Consider the following 23,805-nt stretch of genomic DNA (forward strand, 5'->3'; position numbering starts at 1 on the left):
AAGAAGGTCTAGTGTCTCACCACAACTTGTAAGCCAAAATATTAAAATTAAATGTTTAATTAACTTTCTGAGAAAGCATTAAGGTTAAAATTTAATAATGCTTTAAAAAGTTTTTTAAATATTTTTTTCAAATTTTTTTACTTAGAAATTTTTTTTGCGTAACATTTATACTTATAAAAATAAATTAAAAGTTATTCTGAAATTAGAAATTTCTATTTAAATTTTTACTTAGAAAATTTTTTCAAAAATATTTTTGCAAAATTTCCTAAGTCAAGATTTTTACTTAAAGCTTTACATAGAAGATTTTTCATACTTAGAGTTTTTTTTACTTAGAAAATTTTCTTACCTAAAGTTTTCTTAGAATATTTTTTTAACTTAGAATATTTTTTTAACTTAGAATATTTTTTCGTTGAAAATTGTTGCAAAATTTTTTTTCAAAGTTTCAAAATTTTCCCTTAGAGTTTGTCGTTGAACCCCAATTTTTTATGTGATCAAAGGGGGAGAAGAAAAAAATATTAGTCTAGGGGGAGGTAGACCAAAAATTTTAATTTTCTAATTTTTTGCACTTTATTGCAAAATTAGTTAGTTTATTTTTTATGTCTATTTACCCTATCTTAACTTGGGTTATTCACATCAAAAAGGGAGAGATTGTTGGAACCCCAAGATTATTTTGGTGCGATCAACAAGTTAAGTTTGGTCTTGTGTGTTTTTAACCTTGTGTCTAAGTGTGCAGGAGCTTAGGAGCACAGGTAGTCGAGTGAAAGACGCAACTAGTGAGAAGGATGACACGCGGTGCGTCCGAGGGACGAGGCATTGTGGAAGAGTACACCGACGGACGAGAAGGAAGCGTGCGGTGGTTCCGAGGGATGAGAAGCCGGAGCGAAAGACTACTCGGGGAGCAAGAGACGCAGCTAGCGAGAAGGTCGGTATAGGATGTGATCGATGGACGAAGACTGCAGATGAGTACGCTGGCGGACGAGAAGGAAGCACGCGACAATTCCGAGGGACGAGAAGTTGGAGCGGAAGCCTGCTCGAGCAGACAGGAAGTTGGGTTCGGGTGAGCCTTATTCCGGATGACAGAGATCACCCAAGCAAGCGGAATACTCAGTCTGAGGCGAACAGAGCCGGAGCAGAAGACCCGGGCTGAAAAAAGTCAACGGGGGTTGACTTCCCTAGCCATGGCGCCCGGAACAGTCCGGGGCGCCCCGAACCCCTCCGGGTGCCCAGACCGAAAATATATTCAGATCTCGGTCAAACCGATATCTATGCGTTGGGGATAAAGTTTTATCCCCCCAAGGTGCCCGAAATCCCTTCGGGGTACTCCGACCAAAGCTATAAATATAGTCTTGGTCCAGAAGCTTGGTATCAACTCAGAAATTGTGTATTCCAACACTAGTGCACTTATAGTTATAGTTTAGCTTCTATTTCTTTGTGCGTTATTGCTGTAAGAGGTTTCTCCGCCTGAAAGAGTACTAGTGCGATATTTTCCTTAGATTAACAGTCTCCCCGGTTGTAACAAAGTCAAATCTTTGTGAGCATCTTCTTTTACTTTCTGCTTATTTATTTTATGCAAGTGTTAGTTTAAGAAAAGTCGAGAAGGGTTTTGTGTTTTTATTTTTTTCAGGCTATTTAACCCCCCTTCTAGCCGACCGTCGTGATCCAACATAGTGTACTAGTATAATTTTATACTCAAGATAAACTAGTACCAAATTACACTACAAGTATTCCAATAGTTTATCCCAATCCATCTTGGTTGTGAGCTGCTATTTATAATTTATAAGGAACTGATAACATGATCTTCTGTGTGACACCACACACCATGTTATCTATAATATAAATTAAATGGACAACTGCATTTTACTAAATGCAGACATTTGATCAATGTGATTCTTATTTCAAAATAAATGTTCATACAAAAAGCTAGGCTTTTAGTATACATCCTAACAATAAGTCTCTTTAATTGTCTAATAGCCATAACAATATCCATATTCTTTACTTAGAGAAACTTACTAACAATGTTAATCTCATTTAACAACTTGTACCAAATTATCATTCCAGACACAAATTCAAAATTCTCAAGTTCAAATGATGTCAAACCCTCAGCTTCACTCTTTATTTTTGAGTCATCAAAAATGTTTGCCAAATCAATTAAAGCATCTCGTATTTTTGAAGTTTGATCTTTTATGGGCTTCACGCTTTCAACATGGCTTTCCCATCGTGTTTGTGATAATGGCTTGATCGTAAGACCTTGCACATGATCTTTGAAGATTTGCCATCGCTTGGTAGAAGAAGAGAACAATGAATATATGCATTGTATAATACCGAAAAAGGACATTGCTTTAGGATAACATTTCACCATATCACATAATGTGAGATTAAGACTGTGGCATCCACATGGAGAGTAGAAAGCTGTAGGATTAATTTCAAGTAATCTACTCTGTACACCCTTGTGCTTTCCTTTCATATTAGATCTGTTGTCATATCCTTGACCTCTTATATTATCAATGTCAAGTTCAAGATTGCTCAAAATATTTTTAACCTCTGTAAAAAGCTCAAGCCCTGAAGTTTCATCAACTTTCAAAAATCCTATCCAAAATTCCTTAATCGCTATTGCATTTTCTGAATCATCCACACATCTAATTATAAGGGACATCTGCTCCTCGTGACTTGCATCTGGAGTACAATCAAGTATGACAGTGAAATACATTGCATGTTTAATTTTTGCAACAATTGAACTTCTTACTTCAACCGCCAACATCTATATCAATTCATTTTGGATTTTGGGCCCAAGATAAGTGTAATAAATCTATTTTTCTTGAAGATGCCGAAGGTGTTCCTCTATTATTGAATCAAATTCAGCAATCATTTCAATTAGTTGTAAAAAGATTCCATTATTCTCGACATAAAGCTTCTCATTATCTTCCCGAAGTGCCAAATTATTTTTTACAATTCTTTGCACAACTACAATTATTCTCTTCAATACATGTTTCCAATGTTCTTTCTCTTTGTTAATTGCTACTTGCATATTTTCATCAATTGTTTTTTTTCTTTCGAAGTCTTGTTCCTAATTCGATCCAACTAGTCATGCAATCAATATAATCTTTACTAGTTTCATGAAGATTAAGACATCGACTAATATTCTTCCAATCTTTGTATCCTTCATCAACCAGATGACCAAGTTTCATTGTGGTTCTTTGAGTCTTGAATAATTTGTAACAAAAATAGAAGATCTTGTCCATAGAAATAGAATATACTAACCATCTTCTGTCACTTTTCTCACCATTTGACAACTGCCTCTTATAATGTGATGGATTGAAGTGTCTTCCGGTGTTTTCAAGAGAAAATAAAATACTATCATCTTTTCTAGGACCTCTTTCAACTAGAAAGTCCCTAATATTTTGAATTTTGTCCTAATTTCCTCGATCATCAACATTTAAAGGAAACAATATCTCTTGATTTATATCTACATCATTGCCATTTTTAGGCATACTGGCTTCACCTTTATCATTTTCAGATTATTTTGGGTCTTCATTGTGAAGTTCATTCAATTCACTATATTCTTGATCATTCAACTTATTATCAGTGTCATCCTGATTCACTTTTTCTACTACTTCTGTTTGCTTTGCTTTTTGGCTGCTAGTGAAATACTTATTAAGACTTCCTGCTTGACTTTGAATTAAAGTTTCTTCCTTTTATTTTTTCTTCTTTTTTTCTGCTCCAGATAATTGTTTTCTTATAGGAGGCATGTTTGCTAAAAGCCTAAATATTAATCTGCACCGATAGTTCATAGATTAAAATAGTTTCAACATCTAAATGTAGGAAAAATTTACTAAATCATAATATATGTAAATACCATCATGCTAAATCATATCATATTTTTATCCAATCTTAAAACTATGGCGGGCTTAAATAAAATGTTCATCAAGGACTTGAACACTGAAAACATTCAACAAAAAAGTTGAAAATAATAAAAATCAGAGAAATTGAATGTCAATTAACATAGTTTTCCTTTAAATTTAATTATCATTGGCATATTTAATATCAAGCCACATTAGCATTACAATAGTGTTATCTTTAACAAGAGACAAAAGATTACTAAATTAAATAAGAATTCATAAGATTAATAATAAGAAATGTGAGAGACAAATAAAAAAAAGGAAGTAACAATTGCATGACATATAAAAATAGAAAGAAAGTTATCTTTTTTAAAGGATTCTGTTCCTAGAAGAGAGGAAGAGATCAACAAAACTTTGATTGTTGAAGAGATCAGCGTGACTCTTCTTCTAGCTGTAGAGATAAAGGAAGATATGTGAGCGATAATTTTAGGGATCCTTTAACGCCTTAAGCGACTCTACGCTTCAATGGATCTGTAAGGTTTTATATTTTGATGAATATATTTTTTTTAAAAAAATGGGCTCTTTCTTAAATTGGGCCCTGAGGCAAGCTGCCTCACAGGTATTATAGAAGGTCCAGCCCTGACTAACTCGAAAGGAGTATTGAAAGTAGGCAAGAAAACACTACCTAACATATATTACAAATAAAGGAAAAGTAGAAAGTAATTTAGAGAGCACTTGTTATCTTTTATGCCCATCCATATTTCTTTCACGTACGTCGGTTCTTATTCACAGGCTTCATGCAGGAATAAAATATTCTTTTTTATTTTTTAAAAATAAGAATTAATTTTTTAACGATTATAATAATTAGGGATGCTTTTTAAAAAAAATTACCCAAATAAGTTGATCAGATTGGACACGGTTCGAGCTCAATCAGCCCAATTAGTTGATGTGTCAGGTCCATTGGAGTTTGGATCAGGATCATCCGATTCCCTTCCCGTCTTCCCCGCTCCGCTACCTCCTCGCCGCAGAATCCTTTTTTTTCTGCTTCCTTCAGTCGATGGCGAAAGGCGGCAGGCTTCCTTCGAATGGTATGCTCTCGAACCGTATCTCGACCTTCTTCGCTTCTCTCGTTCAGTAGGTTTTCTGGGTCCAAAAGAATCGTTCATATGAGTTTGCAGAAGTCCTCCTTGAGCAGCTGAGAAATGGGACTGCTCAGTTCGAGCTCCTCCCGACGCCGGTTCCCCTGTCTGCTCCCGACGTCCGATTTTTTGCTAGGATCGGTTCCTCCTTGTACTTTTATATCTGTTCCAAAGTCCTTTTTTTTTACCAGGAATTCACTAAAGGGCATTCCTTTTGTTTAATCGATTACTTTTTTTTAAAAAAAATTTGGATTCAAGGGGAGGGGGTGTCTCGCCGGCGACAAAGAAAGTAGAGCGCTACGCAGTTCACAAAGTCACAGGCGACGGTCGGTGCATGTTCCGTGCTCTGGTACAATTTTTTCTTTGTTGACTAACCTTGAAATTTGTTCTTCATATTTCTTTTGTGTTAGCTATCTTCAAATGCATCGTTTGCGTTTAATTTATGCTATTTTTAGATAATAGTCTCATGATAAATGCCGTCTATTAGGAGACTTCGGATTAAGAAACTGATACTGCACTGAATGCTGTAGAAGTATGTTGCTTCATGCTATTCTTTATTGAGAAATCAAACGCTTGGATTGTGCATTGACTAGACTTTTCTGGATTCCCCATTTTTCTTATTGAAATCTATCTCTAATGCTTAAAATTTAATCCCAGATTGAAGCACAGCTGAATGTTTGCTAGCTAAATTTTCTGTTTGTCACACTATGGAAATGATTCACCAGTCATCAACTTATTCTTTTAGGTAAAGGGAATGGCAAATTACAAAGGACTGGCACTTAGCTTAAGACAAGAAAAGGATGATGCAGGTAGTGTGTTATTTTTCTTGTGGGATGGGACTTATAATATCTATTAAATGGAAGTGGGACAGTTCTGTTATAGCTAAGAACGTTTAATATATTCTCAAAGTTCAAGATGTAATGGCAACTGAAGCTTCAAAATTTGTCTTGTTTGTTAATTTTATTATATCCTTGTCAGCTTCTCTTCATTTCAACTCTTCCTTCACTTATATGCTTTTGGTTCTGTTTACTCCACAAAATCTTAACTTGTCATCTCGTATAACTTAATATCTCAAATTATCTAGACGAGTTGCGTATGGCAGTCAAAGAGATAATATGTGACAATGAAACTGAACGACGCCAGTATGAAGAAGCACTTATAGCAATCACTGTGGATGAATCATTGAAACAGTGAGTTTACATGTGCATTTTCTATTATCCTCATTAGCAACTTCCTAATTTGTTTTGAGCACTGTCATTTTCAGATACTGTCAACGTATTGGACGATCTGATTTTTGGGGAGGAGAGTCAGAGCTGTTGGTAAATTTACTGAATCCCTTGTCATTCTTCTGACCATGATATAGATAAACATTCAAGGCTACATACATATGCAAGGGCAGGAAGCTCTATTTCCAAATTTCTAACTTCATTGTGTTCATCTGACAAAATATTAAGTTGACATATACCTGTTTGTGAACCTGTGGGAAATCCCATTCTACTAACTAAAACCTGACTTTATTCTCAAGTTAGTCTTTGCATTTTGTCTTCTCAATTTGGCTCCTTGATTTAGGTTTCCAATCTCACTCTGGAACTTCTACTTGACTTGTGAATTTTAGGTTGAAAATGTTCACCACTGTAACTGTGGTAGAGTTTGGAAACTTTTCTATTCTTGGGCATTTTGTTAAAAATTCAGTGTTTTTGGGAGAAAGAAGGCCCACTCAGAGTAAAATCTTAAATCAACGTCTATGCGAGTTAAAAGTAGAAGGGCCACCATATTAAGAACAATATCAAACTTTAGAAGCACGTTGAAATGTTTCAAAACATGTTGATGCTTACTAATCTTGTTTGAATGGGTACAAAGCTTGCCTTGTGATATAACATTGAAAAACAATATCGCTCCTTCCAACTCATACCCTTCGTGTACTGTTTCTGCCCTCTCCTCTGGTCTATTTGTTAACTTGCAATATATATATATATATATATATATATATATATATTCATTTACAAAGATTAAAATTTTGTTGTTGCATGAACAAAGTTTTTCTCTCTTTTTATGTTTTATTTTACATGTGACATTTATAATTTATCGACTGTAAACACTGATAAGGAATGTTAAATTAACCATTTGAATTTTGAAATTTCATCTAATATTAAGTTTGTCATCAGGTATTGTCCAAACTGTGCCGGCAACCCATCATTGTTTATATACCTGAGCATGAAGTAAGTTTCTGATTTGTTAAAGTTATTGGTTCTAGAACCACAGTCAATTAAGAAATTGTAGATGTGCTCTTAATGTTGGTTATGCCCACGTTAGTAGTGTTGACACTAATGATCAAATCTGAGTTTTGATAAATAACAAGTGAATTAAAGTTAGATATATTGTTGATCTAACCTTATTACTGAGTGCGCAGGGTTGATTAACTTGACGGGACCAGACACTAGGCGGAAGTCCAAATGTGGAATTCGGACAGGAGGTCAGGATGTTTGATTCCCGATGGATTGAAGTCTGGATGTGCGATTCCGGCAGGAGGTTGGGATATTTGATTCCTGATTGACAAAGTCTGAATGTGTGATTTTGGCAGGTCAGATTGGACGTCAAGGAGGTAACTTGACATTTGGTAAGTGAAGGTAAGTGACTAAGGAGAGTGACTTAGTGAGGACGTGTTCTGTTTGAGAGGACAATAGACGTCGGTCCAATTTAGGTCCATTTTGGATCCCTAAATTGAGACCTTGATTAGTTCCTGGTTTTAGAAGGACAAGAACTAATTATTACTGCTATTATATTATTATGCTAATTTTGTTTTGTAGGTTAGATATTTTGTGTCAGACTAACACATTTTGTGAGGCAAAAGGAGCACAAAATGTCTCGGGTGAATAGTACCCGAGGCGCCTTTCAGGCGCCGCCTTCCAGGTGACGGAAGACGCCTTCCAAGCGACGCCTTGAGCAGAAAAGGCGCCTTTGAGAGTTTGGAAGGCGCCTTCAGTTGGATAACTCAAAAGACCTCAACAACGATAAGACATTGGTTTTGCGAGATAAACTTTGCCTATCGAAGGCGCCTTCAGTGCTATGGAAGGCGCTTTCAACCCTCTTTAAAAGAGGTTTTTGCCCAAGGCTTTGATACAACTCAAGAACATCACTTCTACAAGTTTCTACGCGTCCGTTTGATGTTCCAATTGCACCGGCTTCGAAGCTCTGCTATAGCACTATTGCGCCCGACTACTACTGAGGAGCCGTCCAACACCGAGCCTGATCCGATCATCTTCGAAGGTGTTGAGTAACAAACATTTAATATTGTACTTAATTTTTGCATAAAGGAAAGTGTAGCTTGTTATACTTTTCCTATTTTTTTTTTTGTACCCGATCCTCTCTTCTGGCGGTTTATTTAGTGGATTACCTGTCGATAGGTCCGTAGGATCTGAGTCTTGAGTAGGAATTCCCGAAGACTCCAAACCAAGTGAAACTGCTTGCGTACTTGTGTTTTGGCTTTTTGTTTATGCATTTAATTCTGCTGCGTACTCTCTTATCAAAAGAAAAAGAAAAAGATTCTAAAATCATGTGATTACCCCACTCTCATGTGCGTCTCGATCCAACAAGTGGTATTAGAGCCCTTAGCTCTGAATTGGTGCAACCACTAATCAAGCCGACGAAGTTGGTTTGTTTTTTTTTTATGGATTTCAATTTTTCGTATTTTATTTGAATTGGTAAAGTTTAGCTCTTTAAATAATTCGTTCTCGTTCGGTTTTTACTTAAAGTTGGTGCAACACTACTCAAGTCGTCGATATTTCTTCTTACTTCAAACTCTGCTAATCCAAGACCTAGTCTTGGGACATTTCTTTTATTTATTTTTTTTTGCAAGATAATTCAAATAACCCAACTTGAAGGGTACAACACTACTCGCCTTCCACTCTTGAGCGGTGATGACTTCCCCTGTTGGAAGAGAAGAATGGAGGTATACCTGAAGACGAATATCAATCAATGGTTCACCATCTAACGAGGATACAAGGCGCCGGTTGACGAAGCAACCAAAACACCTATCGATTCTGAGGATTGGAACTCGGATATGAAGAAGGCCTAGACTGACAACAAGGCACTGAATACCTTCTAATGCGGGCTGACCAAGGAAGAACTGAGCCGAGTCAGACCATTCAATAACGCAAAGGAATTATGGGACAAACTGGTCGAACTACACAAGGGAACGACCGATTCAAGGGTACCAAAACATAACCTTTTTTTAAATTCGTTATTTAATATCAAAATGCAGGACGAAGAAACCGCAAGCCAACTATACACGAGGATCAAGGACATCCTCAATGACCTACATATGATCGAACATCAACTCGAAAACTGCGACATTATTAGGTATGCTCTTAATTCATTTCCTCAAAATGCTCATCGATCGTAGATGCCTATAAGTTTCGAGGAACCTTTCAAAGTTAAAGTTAGACGAGCTGTTTTGTGAATTGGAACTGTATGAACAAATTAACGTTATAAAGGTCGAGAAAGGGATTACTTTCCTTGCAGGTACTTCAAAGGAAGCCAAAGCACGAACTCGAGCCAAACCTGAGCCGGAGATGGAGTCCGATGAAGAAGAGCAGCTAGTGAACATGGTAAGAAAAATGTTCACTAGACGCAAGAGAAACTTCTCCAAGCACGACATGAAGAAGATGTCCAAGTCCACATCCAACAATCCAAAGGCGAAGTCACGTGCTACGGTTGCAACAAGAAGGAGTACTTCAAACATGAATGCCCGAACGAAGACAAGACAAAGAAGACAAAGCAGAAAAGGTGCTTCAAGCGACGCGGGACGAGTCTTCCTTAGACGGATATGAAGCCGACGAACCAAAACAAGCAAGTTACCTCGCGCTGATGGCAATAGGAGGCGAATCGAATCATGACGAGTCCGAATACGAGTCGAGCAATAGATCCATATCCGGTTCAGACGAACCAAATGGGGCAGATTTTAATTATACTGGAAAGTTTTTTAAAATAATTTCCTGCTTAAATAAAAAATTAACAAAAACTGAGGAACACGCTAAACTCCTCGTTAAAGAAAATAACACCTTTAAGGAACAACTGAACTTAACCTCTTTAATTGATCAAGTTTAAGATAGAAATTCAAAGGAAGAAAATTCTGTTTGAAAAGTCAAGTTAAAGAACTAAAAGATCAGTTGAAAAAGTTTATCTCGGGAATTAAGTTTTGAAACATGCTATTTGGATTCCAAAGAGCTGTGTATAATAAATTCGGACTCGAATACAATTCTAACTCTAAACTCTACCCTTAAATCATTTCTAACCCTAACTCAAAATAAAAAACTAACTAAAGTTTGAGTTCCTAAAACTTATTTAACTAACCACGTTAGACAAAATCAATATTATGTACTTAAAGATAAAATTCATATTATCAAAAATAAACCATAAGATAATTTAAATCAATTAAGAAAATTTACAAAATCAAAACATAAATTCAACCAAAATTACAAAACCCATAAACAAAACTATAATCAAGTTTACTATAACTATAAAATTAAACAAAAACTTAAAAGGAAAAATCTATGATTCAGGGAGGCTTCAAATTAGTTGGCACCTCAAAAACATAAACCCCTTACTTATTAAGGGTAACTAGGACTAGGACAATTAGGGACAAAATTTAAGACAAACAGTATTGGAGAAGTTTGGAATGATAGTAGGTTAGGGAAGTTTTGTTTATGCTTGTCTAGGAAGATATGACTTCGACTTGGTGTATTTGGCTTAGTGGAACTAACTGAAGCTACCCTTTACTAATCCTAGCTGGTTGCTAAAGTTTTGTATTAAGTTATTTGGGCAGGACTATTTGAAAAATCTTGAAGCATATGGTCGTGTGACTTACCACAGTCTAGAAATTTATTCAAAGAATGTCTACATGATTAACCCAAAGCTAAACTTAGAATCTAGCACAAGTTAAACTAAACCCTGAAATTCAACTTAACTCATCTCACAAAATTATAGGATTCCCGTAATTAAAAATATAGATCGAGTGAGATGCAACAACAACAACAACAACAACCAAGCCTTTTCCCACTAGGTTGGGTCGGCTGTATGAATCCTTTTACGCCATTGAGCTCTATCTCCTATTATATCATCATTTATATTTAAATAAATTTTATCTTGTTTTATTGTCGCTAACCAAGTCTTTTTTGGTCTTCCTCTTCCTCGTTTGATATGCATGTTTATCATAGTTTCACATCGCCTAACTGGAGCATTTATTGGTCGTCTAAGTACATGTCCATACCATCTTAAACGTGTCTCTCGGAGTTTTTCCTCAATAGATGTAACTCCGACTTTCTCTCGAATGCTCTCATTCCTTATTTTGTCCATCCTCGTATGCACACACATCCACCTTAACATCCTCATCTCTACAACTCTCATCTTCTGCTCATGTGCTCGAGTCATAGCCCAACATTCAGCTCCATATAACATAGCATGTCTAACTGCGGTTTTATAGAACTTACCTTTAAGTTTAAGAGGTACTTTACGATCACATAAAACATTCGACGCTCCCCTCCATTTCACCCATCTTGCTTGTATTCTATGTAAGACATCTCTCTCAATCCCTCCATCGTTTTGCAAAAATGATCCTAAATATTTAAATCTCTCGGTTCCGGACAACTCGTCCTCTCCTATCTTAACAATTGTTTCATTACTTCTAATATTGCTAAACTTAAATTCCATATATTCTGTCTTTAATCTACTAAGCTTACAACCTTTCTCTTCTAGTGTTTCTCTCCAAGATTCTAGTTTAGCATTTACGCCTTCACGTGTTTAATCAACCAAAATAATATCATCTGCAAATAACATGCACTACGGTACTGTGTCTTATTCATCGAGTGAGATGAATAAGGATTAATTAAATTAATTTAAAATAAAATAAAATAAATTAAATAAAATAAAAAAAGGTAGCCCGGTATACGAAACTCCCGCTATGCGGGGTCCCGAGGAAGGTCCATTATGCGTAGTCTTACTTGTTTTTTGCAAGAGGTTGTTTCCAGGATTCGAACACGTGACCTTTTGGTCATAAAACAACAATTTTACCGTTGCGCCAAATCTCCCCTTCAAAATAAATTAAATTAAATTAAGCTAAATAAAATAAAATAAAATTTAAACTTAAACTTAAAATAAAACCTAAATTTAAAATTAACTTAAAAAATTAAAAATAAAATCAAAATAATACAACTTAAACAAAGTTAAGTTGATACTTAAGCTAAATTTTTTATTCCAACTCTTTGTAAGAATCTAAATAGATATTAGACAGTGGTTGTTCTCGACACATGACTGAGGATCAAATAATGTTCACAAATTGACATTCAAAAGACTAGGAACATTTGCCTTTGGAAACAATGGTAAATTTAAGGTAATTGGAATATGTAACATTGAATTAGAATCCAATTTCATTATTCATAAAATACTACTTGTTAAAAATTTCAAATTCAACTAATTCAGTGTTAGTCAATTGTGTGATTCAGAGTATGAGGTTAGGTTTACATCCACTGAATGTTTAATTAAACATATGAAAGACCCACAATAAAATTAAAAGAATTTAGAAATAATAATATTTACACAATTAACCTATCCAACTCCTTACTTAAGTGTCACTTGACATAAAATGAGGAAACTTGGTTATGACATAGAAGACTGTTCCACACTCACTTTAGAAACCTCACCAAACTAAATGGCTTAGTTAGAGGACTACCAAAACTACCCAACTTGGACTCAATAATTTATAATACTTGTCAACAAGGAAAACAAACCAAATCAACCCACATACCAATTGATCAAACTCAAACTAATTCACCACTTGAATTATTACACTTAGATTTATTTGACTCACACGAGATTAAATCTATTAATGGGAATTTATATTGTCTAGCAATAATTTATGATTACTCAAGATTCACTTGGGTAAAATTTAAAAAAAATAAAGATGAAATATTTAGTGAATTTTTAAATAAATTGAAAACAAAAAAGACTTAAAAATTAAAAGAATTAGAAGTGATAACGGTGGGGAGTTTAAAAACCATAGGTTTACTAAATTCTGCTTAGAAAATGAGTACCATCAAAAATTCTTGTGCCCTAATACACCTTAACAAAATGGAATAGTTGAAAGAAAAAAATAGAACCTTTCAAGAAGCCACTAGGACAATGTTTAATGGATATCAACTATCAAAATATTTTTAGACAGAAGCTGTTAGTATAATCTCCTATGTACAAAATAGAATAACAATAAATAAGAAGTATAATAAACTCATTTGAAATTTACTATAATAAATTACCCAATTGAACAAATAATAGGTGACCCAGAACTAAGGGTTCAAATTATATCATCATTTAGAAACCTAAGTTAAATATCTTTAATTTTTAAGATTGAATCTAAACAGTAGAAAATCCCTGCTTGACCTAAATTGGATTATTGCCATACAGTAAGAACTGGCCCAATTTGAAAGAAATGAAGTTTGAGATTTAGTACCATTACCTGATCGTAAGAAGATTATAGAAACAAAATGGGTATTTAGAAATAAACTAAGTGAAAATGGGAAAATTGTTAGAAATAAAGTTAGACTAGTAACTAAAGGGTTTAGTCAAATAGAGAGACTTGACTAAACCAATGTCGTAGCTAGACTTGAGTCTATTAGAATGCTACTAAGCTATGCGACTCATAAAAGATTTAAACTTTATCAAATGGATGTTAAATCCGCCTTCTTAAATGCTATAAAAGAAGAAGTCTATGTAGATCAACCACCTGGATTTGAGAGTCTAGACTATCCTAACCATGCGTTTAAACTAAAGAAAGCATTGTATGATCTTAAACAAGCACTCAGGACCTGATATGAAAGGTTAACCTCCTATCTAATTTCCAAAGAATTCAAATAAGGTTGAATTGACCCAACCCTCTTTGTAAAAACTCTTAAATCCAATATTTTTATAGCCCAAGTATACATCGATAACATAATTTTTGAATCTACAAACTCAGATTTTTTATAAGAATTTATAAACCTAATGAAGCAAGAATTTGAAATGAGTCTAGTAGGTAAGTTAACATTCTTCTTAGACTTACAAATTAAACAAACTAATAGAGGTAATTATGTCTATCAAGAAAAATATACAACAGAATTGCTTATAAAATTTGGAATGGATAATTCTAAAGAAATAAAAACGTCTATGCCAATAAATGGAAATATAGATAGTAATCCTAATGGAACATCGGTAGACCTAAAGGATTATAGAAGTGTCATAGGTAGTCTGTTATACCTAACTGCAAGTCGACCTAATATACTATTTGCAGTTAGTATGTATGCTAAATATCAAACCTATGCTAAGAATCTCATCTAAAAAATGTTAAAAGAATTTTCAGATATCTAAAAGGTACATAAAATATAGGAATGTGGTACCTAGAATAACTAATTTTGAACTTTTAAAATATTCTGACTCAAACTATGCTAGCTGTAAATTAGATTGAAAAAGTATAAGTGGTGGATGCCAATTACTTGGACAATCACTTGTCAGCTGGTTTAGTAGGAAAATAACATTGTGTTCCTTTATCTATAATTGAGGCAGAATATATAGATATGGGTGAGTGTGTAGTACAATTATTATGTATGATGCACACATTACAAGACTTAGAATATAAAAATACAAAAATTTTTATTGATAACATAAGTTCAATTAATTTAACCAAAAATTTAGTGCATCATTCAAGAACCAAACATATAGAAGTAAAACATCATTTTGTAAGAGATCATGTATCCAAAGGAGATATTGAACTTAATTATGTTCAGTTAAAATCAAATTTGGCCAACATATTTACTAAACTATTATCAGAAATCAAATTTAGCAGCTTAAGATGAAAATTAGGAATGTGTACGATAGACTAGGAGCGGGGAAAAGAATGTCGTTCTATGCACAGATAATTTTTACCGTTCTGTCGCCTGGCCTAAATCGGCACCTGACACGCTGTGATTTCGGCGCGTGATACTCGCGGGCACGGCGCTGTGCTTGCGACGCGTGATATGCGCACATTTGCGACAGCACGCACGATAGCTCGCGATCGATTAATCGAGCTATAGAATGAATTGAATCGATTCCTTCTGTCGCGATTAATCGATTGCAAAAAACCTTATAAAAAGGCACTAGCAAGCGATCGATTAGCAGCAACAAGGCGGTAGCGGCGAGGCGACCACTCCGGAGGTACGATTTCCCCTATTCGCCGGCGTTCACAGGTGGCGCCAAAGGAGTTGTTGGACGCCTCCGGCGGCACCTGATGCGTCCCGCGATGCCTTTGGTGCCGTCTAACCCTGCGATCCACCGTTGTTGAGCCGTGTGATTGCGTTGTCGTGACCTGTGACTTAGTTTAAGAAAATAAATTAAATTTTAGATTTATAACAATTCCCAAGTAGCTGTGATATTCCAAACAGGCTTAAACCCTAATTAAATTATCTCAATAAAATATATAAAAAATATATTTAAATTAAAATTTTAATTAATATTCTAAAAAATTATTTTTTAATGTTTTAAAGTGTATTTAAAAATTAAAAAATTATAATAAATCTGTTTAAAATTTTTAAAAAATTATAAAAATTCAGATATAAATTATAATATTTTTTATTATTTAAAATTAAATTTAAAAATTAAAAAAATTATAGTAATTCAGATTTATATTCTAATATTCTAAAAAAATTAAAAAAATTCTAAAAAATATAATTAATTAAATTTATATTTTGATTTTTTTATTATTTTATATTTTTACAAATAATAATAAATTAAATAATTAATTAATTAATTTGTATAATTATTATATATAAAATAACATCTTTATGCTAATTTATATATTTATTATAGATAATATTTTTTTTCATCTTAGAATTAATTTAAAATTTGTATTCATGAATATTATTTTTATGATTCTTGCTTCCTGAACATATGAAATATATATTTTTATCAAAGAATGTTTCTATTGATCTGTTATATATAATTTTATCTTAGAATATCTTTACTTGATATGTTTAGGAAATATTACATGTTCTTTATTTTTAAAAAAAATTTGATAAAGATATGTTGTCAAGTTTATGATTCCTAATAAAATACTTATAATATTATGCAATTTTAATCATTCTAAATTGAGAAATGTGAATTAATATTTTTAGGAGATTATTTCAAATTTTATAAAGTTGCTCTTTATAGTTTATATTCTAATTTGTAAATTTACAATGATAAATACATTCTTGACGTTATAAAATGATGACCATTACTTTGAAATGTGTATTATTCTTAATTTTTTTATAATGCATAGGCAATGACACCCAAACAACAATCTTATGATCCATCTTGGAGACACGCACGTCGATTAGAAAATCGATTCCATTGGCAATGTTTGCATTGCGATATGATTGGACGTGACGATGTGGTTACACGCCTAAAATAACATCTTGCTGGTGGATATCCGGATGTTTCTAATTGTCTAAAAATTTCTCAAAAAGTTCGTTGTGCAATGAAAAAGGAATTTGATGGCAAAAAAGTATTAAAGTATAAACAATAACAACAATGTGAACTTGTTGATTGCTGAAGCTCTAAAGAAGCAATCTACGATGAATTTGAAGGTCGTGGTGAAGTTCTAAATGATGAAGACTTTTTAGCAGCTCTCAGTGCCTCTCAAACTCAATATGAAGTAAAATATGCGATATAGAAGTGGCTTTGGTGCCAGTGGAAGTCACTTAACTACTGCATCAACATTAGAAAGGAGTGCAAGTGTTTGTTTTCCTTCAACACAAGGTGGTATTGGTCAATTTTTTTCCTTGACGAAGACGTGCAGTTGATATTGCTAATATTGATCCACTAGCATTCCTAGGCCAAGCTAGCAAACAGACTAGGATTGATGATACATATTCAAAAGAGAAGAAGAAATCAATTGGTAAAAGTATTGTTAAATTTTTTCATTTTAATCATATTCCCCCTAATGCAGCAAACAACACATCGTAGCATGGTGTTCAACATCCAAAAATGTGGTCCTGGTATTCAACCTCCGACTGCATATGAAATTGTCGGTCCATATTTAGATGAACAAATGGAGGAGATCAAGACTTAGATCCTATCGTGCAAGAAGCAATGGAGCTTATATGGGGTTACGTTGATGTGTGATGGTTGGACAGGATCTACATGGATGAGCATTATCAATTTTCTACTATACTACAATAGATAGGTGATATTTCATAAATCTATTGATGCAACTACAAACTATCATGATGAACCCTACATATATCGTTTGATGGATAGTGTAGTTCAAGAGATAGGTGCAGAAGATATAGTGCAGGTGATTACAGATAATGGTGCCAAGGCTGGAGAGTTATTGGAACAATAGTATTAAACATTATTTTGGACACCATGCGCAGCACACTGTATCGATTTGATGATGGCAGACATCGATAAACTCGATATAGTGAAGAAGGTAGTTAAAAAAGGTTAATATTTAACAAAAATTCTCTATAATCATCATTGGGTTCATGGATTAATGAGGAAATTTATTAATGGGGAGATTCTGTGACCAGGAGCGACTAGGTTTGTCATTCACTTTCTCTTATTAAAGTCGTTGAATAAGAAAAAAGTCGGATTGAAGGCCATGCTCTCTTCCCATGATTGGGAAGCCTCTCGATATTCTAACACGGCCAAAGGTAAGAAGGTGCAAAAAATTATTATATTTGTTAGATTTTGGGACTATATCGCAGATATTCTTATAGCAGTAGAATCATTGTACGTTGTTCTACATAAAGTTGATGAAGCAAAAGAGGAAATTAAGAGGTGTTTACAATCACCAACCAAGTATCAACATTACATTGATATAATTACTACAAAATAAGACAATCAAATGGGAAAATATATTCATTTGGCCTGTACGTATATTTTAATGTTAAATTTTTTTTAATATTATTATTAATAATTATATATGTTTAATTATCGTAGGTTATTATCTCAATTCAGTATATCAGTATCGTTATAATCTTGGCACAAATGATGATTTATTAGTGGTACTCAGACATGGAATATTAAGATTGCATACAAATAGAGAATCAATTGCTGAGACGGTTAATGAAAGTCGATTATTTTGAATGACGTATGGTTCTTTTAGCGATTTTATTGCAGTGTCATACAGATATAAAATGGATGTAGGTACGTATAGTAAAAATTATTACTAATTATTGTCAACAAATATAAATATTATTTTAATTTTGTTCTTATTTATAGCGGTGGTTACAAGATGGAGGATCAGTTCTAAATTTGAAAAAGATTGCAACACGAATTCTCTCACAAACAACGTCTTCAAGTGGTTGTGAAAGAAATTTGTCAACTTTCTCCCTCATTAATACAAAAATACGAAATTGTCATTCTTATCGTCGCTTGGAGAAGATGGACTATATTCATTATAATATGTCTTCAACTAAGAACAATAACAGAAGAGAATGAAGAACAAGAGTCTGGTGATGTAGACCCATTTGATATTGGATTTGCCTAAACTAAAATGATCCAATGATGGATTGGTGGAGTGTTGTTGAGGCTGAGAATCCGTTACTTGATGAAGCAGGAGATCCACCATGACTATCTCAATTTCCTACTCAACAGATTGAAAAAATACAAGATAGAGGAGATATCTGTGAGGAAGAAGATAATGATGAAGCATTTGATCAAGAATTTCGATTTTCTGGATCTCGTTCTAGACATTCTCAAACATCCCAACCCCAAACCCAACCGAAGACCATAGATAAAGGCAAAAACAAAGGCAAAGCTCTTGCAATTTTTATTAAAAAGAAAGAAAAAGGTAAACCTCCTGCTTTTATGGGAAGGGGTCAATTGAGAATTAGAGAAAATTCACTCGATACAACACACATGCAACTCTAGATTATGATCATGGAGCTAGAAGTAGCGCTATTCAATATCAGCGTCGATATAAGGGTGACAAACAAAAGAAAGCTCATAATTATCAAGATATGCGGGAGAGTTTGGCTGAGATAGATTCGGGTCGAAGTTCATCATACTCGCAACTTTCTTATTATAACTCTGATGCATCATATGGTGACCCATCATACCAGAGCTCAGGGGCGTATCCTTATCCTGTGTCTATTTCTCTACCTATTCTGATTTTAATGGTGCCAGTTCAAATCTAACATCCATGAATTGAGACACGCTGATGGACATGTGGAGAAATCAATATCAATATTGCATGTCATGGGATGATTATTTAATCTGGGTGTTGGAGAACTATAGAGTTGACTTAAGTAGAATGTTACAAGAACCAATGCTTCTATTTGATTCATGCTATTCCTTTTGGTATTAGTAAGGTAACATATTATGATGTATCAATTTAATTCAAGTTATTGATAAATCAATTTTTTTAAAAGAAAATTATATTTAATTATTTTTTCTAACAATTTTAAGTTGTTCAATAATTGAGAATTTATATAAAACCAACATATAACTTATTTTTAAATTATACACAATAAACATATTTATCTAATAATTACTATATATAAATAAAAAAATATCGAAACATATCGGCACGACACGATACGATACTGAAATCGTATCATTTTAGTCTGGGACCATAACCGCGGCATGGGTCAAGATTTTAAACCCTGACTAGGAGTAAGGTTTAAAATTTGGACCCGTGTTGAGGTTTTGGTCCTGGACCAAAACGATACGATTTTGATATCGTATTGTGCCGTGCCGATATAGTTTTGATATTTTTTAAATATAAAATATATTAATTAAAAAAAAATATTTAATATAAATATTTAAAAAATAAACAATATAAAAAATAATCTTTAGAAAAAGGAAAAGATATGAAAATAGAAAATAAATAAATAAAAAATTTATTATAATTTTTAAATTAAAATAATAAAATATAAAATTCATTAGATAATTTTATTAGGATTTACTAAAGCCTTTTTAGATTATCTCCATTATAGTTAGGAGTTGATTACAATAATTAATCTAATTTTAATTAAAAAAATTCGAAATCCGACACCACTCGCGAGCTCGCGCCACTTCAGCGTCGTTGCGGGATTGCGCAACCCCTCAATTATGGCCGCATGGATCGGGTGACTCCTCCAGCGCAACTGTGGTGATCGTGCGACCCTCTGTAATGGCCGTAGAGTCGTGCGACGCCTCCGCTGCAACAACGGAAGAGTTATGCGACCCCTCTGTTGCTGTTGCGGCCATGGGGTCGCGCAACACATTACAGTTGTCGTGGGTCTGGTGTTGAGGTCGTGCCGGTGCTGGTCGTCTAGCGGAACGAGATGTTTCGCTTGTTTTGACTGTCTAGGCATAACACTTTAAACTATGATCAAACCTGAGTTTTGATAAATGACAAGTGAATTAAAATTAGATATGTTGTTGATTTAACCTTGTTAACACGTGTACAGGGTTGACTAACTTGATGGGTCAAGAGGACCAGACAGCATGCAGGAAGTCCAGATGTGAGATTTTGGCAGGAGGTCGGGATGTTCGATTTCCGATGAGTTGAAGTGCGATTCCGGCAGGAGGTTGTTACGAAGCCGCAAGTGCACGGTTACGTCGTCAGTCATATAAAAGATTGTCGAACCCACATGGACTGTTGATTAAGTACTAGTTGATTTCGCACAGAGTAATTCCCTAGACAAACGAAAGGTTGGTTGAAAAAGAGAGAGTAAGAGAAAGATTAAGAAGGAGAGAGAGAAGGAATAAGAGATTATCTTGGAAGGGGATGGATGATAAATGTTAGGATTTCGATTTTGTTACGATACTAGTTAATGTCCCTATGCATTGTTCATCTATCTAACTCCATGCTTATACTCATATAGAGATTCTAACTAAAGCCTAGTACAATCCCACATAGGTTGTACCGGAGAGTCTACCCAAGTTTTAACGCCATTAAGTAAAGAAGTAACCTAAGAGATCCGATTAAGAGGGAATCCCTATCATTATGAACCCTCGACCATATGTTCCTAGATTACATAGTTACTTCCTAACATTAATTTGGAGAAAATTCCTAAAACTTTAATTAAAACCCCTAGTAGAGTATTGATCCCGGTTTCAAGGGAATATCGTGAAAAGTAAGGGATACCCTCTGTCACTGGTCCCATTGTAAGCACTGGGTCCCATTATCTTACAATCCACGACATCTCCTCTACATGGTTAAGATCTGATGTGGATATAGCTTAGGGACTTAGGAGGAATTAGATGAAAAAGGAGGGGTATCACACGTCGTCGTTGTCGGTCGCACACCTTCTCCATCGTCGCCGGTGAGCCCTTGCTCCCCTCCCCTGCTTCCCTCTTCGCTACCTCCTCCCCCACTTCGACACTGACGCCGCTGAGGAGGATCGCCGCTGCCTCCGGCGGGCACTGCCTCCTCCAGTGGGAGCTGACGCCGCCTCTGGCGGCTGTGGATGCCACCGCCGACGCCCCCGGCGAGCGTCGACACCTCTTCCAGCGGTCGCCGGTGCCTCCCGTCGTTGCCGCCGACGCCTCCAGTAGCTGCCGACACCGCCTCCAGCGGGCGTCGCCTCTGGCAACAGTTGCTGCCTCCTCTAGCGGTCGCCGTCATCCTCCGGGCTGCCGCCGTTTGAGTGCTCAAGTTTGCCTACTCCGACCTTCGAGTCGAGGTGATGTTCGGCCTGCGAGCCAATGTGATTTCGGCCATCGAGCCATTATATTTCGCTCTTCGCACTGCTATTACGATTATGAGTTACTGGTATTATCCGGCTTGCGAGCCGCTATCATATTTCGGCCTACGTGCCGCATTCTGGATCTATGCTGCACCGGATTCCATGTCGTCACCCCTAGATCCGACTCCTCAGTTGACTCACACTCATCTATCCTGCACGGTCGCGACGACTCGATCAACATCACGACCAGCTCACCGATCCATCCGAGGGCGCCCCCCGGGCGCCAGGGTATGTCACCGTATTCATCCTTTATTTTACTTTGTTAGTCCACTATTTATTCGGCTGCTTATATATTCGTGAGACCCGCCTCGAGCATCGGGGTACTAGGGACCGGTGCAACTTAATCATTGGCTACAGGTACTGTTGACTAGAGGACTTCGGACGACTTGGTCAACATAGAAGACAGTTTACCATCCGGGTCATGGAGTTGCTGTCAACATTCTAGCCACGTCATTCCGGCAGTTCCTTCTTCTTAGATTTTGGACAGGATCAAGATCTTTTGACTCTAGAAAGTGGGTAAGTATCGATGCCCTCTGTCACTAAGGGTATAATATGTCCGGTTGAATGAGTATCCTTTGTTACTAAGGATCCCTCGATTATTCAGTTTTGTAACAACCTTAACATAGAGACAAACCTCTCATGTCTACATGTTTACATCATTCACACATTTCGTCAAACACGTAAAAGGCGTAACACATAGAACAAGTGATCCTGTTCGAAAGTGGGAAGGTGGAAAACTGGGGATGTGGCGGCTTTGCTGACCGATGCTAGACTTCGCTCAGCTCTGCAAAACAAGTAGCGTCAATGCCGACTTAGGTAAGGGGTTACTGGCGTTAGCCCTCCGATGCTCAAGTTAGTCATCGAAACTGTAGAAGAAGTGGAGCAACAGTAGAATTAACACCAAACAGTAATAACGTTTACCTCTGTTGGTGATGAACCCCTTTTATATAGAGCTGTGGGGGACGTGCACGCTTCTCAAGGTATAAGCACGCTCTCTAATATGTCCTATGAAAGGATCTGTCAGAAAAGTACCTTTGATACCATACCTTAATAGGGGATATCCCTGACAAGACAGTAGAAGCTTCCACTATACGATCCGCCTGTCGACCATTCCTTGTGTCAACGACACTATCTCCCAAAAGGATGTCGAGAGATACTACAGTGATCCCGTTGCTTGGCCGAGCGGGGTAGCCGCTTGGCCGGGACTTCGCTCTGTCCACAGCCAGGTCCCGCTGCTTGGCCGAGTGGGGTAGCCGCTCGGCCAGGAGCCCTCCGCTCTGTTGACCTCAGTTGATCTTCCGTGCGGTGACTGTTTAGTAACATGCCTTCCCCTGTTCGGACAAGCTATTCGATCTTCCTCTGTGTCATGTTGCTCCGTACTGAGCGTCGGCTGTCTTACGTAGCATCCCGAGCTGGACGGGTGACTTGCTCGGATATGTCTCCTGTCGGTCGGGCCCTGATTGACCCGATCGACCATTGCAATTGTTCTTCGTTCGGCCCTTTGACACCTAGGCATTGACCACCTTGACTTTGACCTTCACCTTGGTAGTTGACCCCGTGCCAGGTGGGCCTCCTTAGATCATCGCATTACAAGCCTCCCCTTTAAGTCTAGTCGAAGGAAGCTGTAAGTCTGACTGACTAGACCAGAAGAGTCTTTGGCGACTTTCACAGTTTTGCCGTTTGGCTTGGTATCGCTAGGCTAGTTCTGTAACTACCACTCGGACCACGCCTTTCAAAGCAGATTGTGCCTCGGCCGTTCGGCTATGTGATAATCCCTTATCAGTGCCCGGTCGAGACGATGTGCGATAACACTTTGGTGAATTTTCTCCTTTCCTTGCGCCTCCTCAGCTAAACGTCCTGACGTCATCTATATTTCTTGAAGACCGTGCAAATCTTCGATCATTAAGATCGAGCACGCGGCCATACCTTTTAATTAAGTCTCATTAATGATTTCCGGTGATTGAACGCCACGTGTCCCCCTTTCTACCGTCGCATGTTTGACGTGACAGGCGGAGATTTGTTGTTGACGCGACATGCGTCTTTTCAAATTCAACAGTTGAATCTTCTCCTAGTTTTTCGCAACCCTGGATCGGACGACGAGGTCGATTG

General features: G+C 36.1%; 1 protein-coding gene across 4 annotated transcripts in view; it reads left to right on the forward strand.

Moving 5' to 3' along the window:
* The first annotated feature begins 4,762 nt into the window (after positions 1-4,762).
* The window catches only part of LOC122045655 (OVARIAN TUMOR DOMAIN-containing deubiquitinating enzyme 3-like), a 40,469-nt gene continuing 21,426 nt past the window's right edge, over positions 4,763-23,805 (forward strand). For 2 of the 4 annotated variants that reach the window (XM_042605972.1, XM_042605971.1), the window contains exons 1-7: positions 4,763-4,924; positions 5,015-5,126; positions 5,234-5,324; positions 5,721-5,784; positions 6,060-6,165; positions 6,240-6,294; positions 7,141-7,194. In XM_042605972.1, coding sequence (XP_042461906.1) covers positions 4,783-4,924; positions 5,015-5,126; positions 5,234-5,324; positions 5,721-5,784; positions 6,060-6,165; positions 6,240-6,294; positions 7,141-7,194 — 624 coding nt within the window. In that variant the 5' untranslated portion in view covers positions 4,763-4,782. Of the gene's footprint in view, positions 4,925-5,014; positions 5,127-5,233; positions 5,325-5,720; positions 5,785-6,059; positions 6,166-6,239; positions 6,295-7,140; positions 7,195-7,385; positions 7,505-23,805 lie in introns of all 4 variants that reach the window. The other 2 variants (XR_006130062.1, XM_042605973.1) reach the window with 2 other exon arrangements.

This window comes from Zingiber officinale, chromosome 2B, assembly GCF_018446385.1.
Source record: "Zingiber officinale cultivar Zhangliang chromosome 2B, Zo_v1.1, whole genome shotgun sequence".
NCBI lineage: Eukaryota > Viridiplantae > Streptophyta > Magnoliopsida > Zingiberales > Zingiberaceae > Zingiber > Zingiber officinale.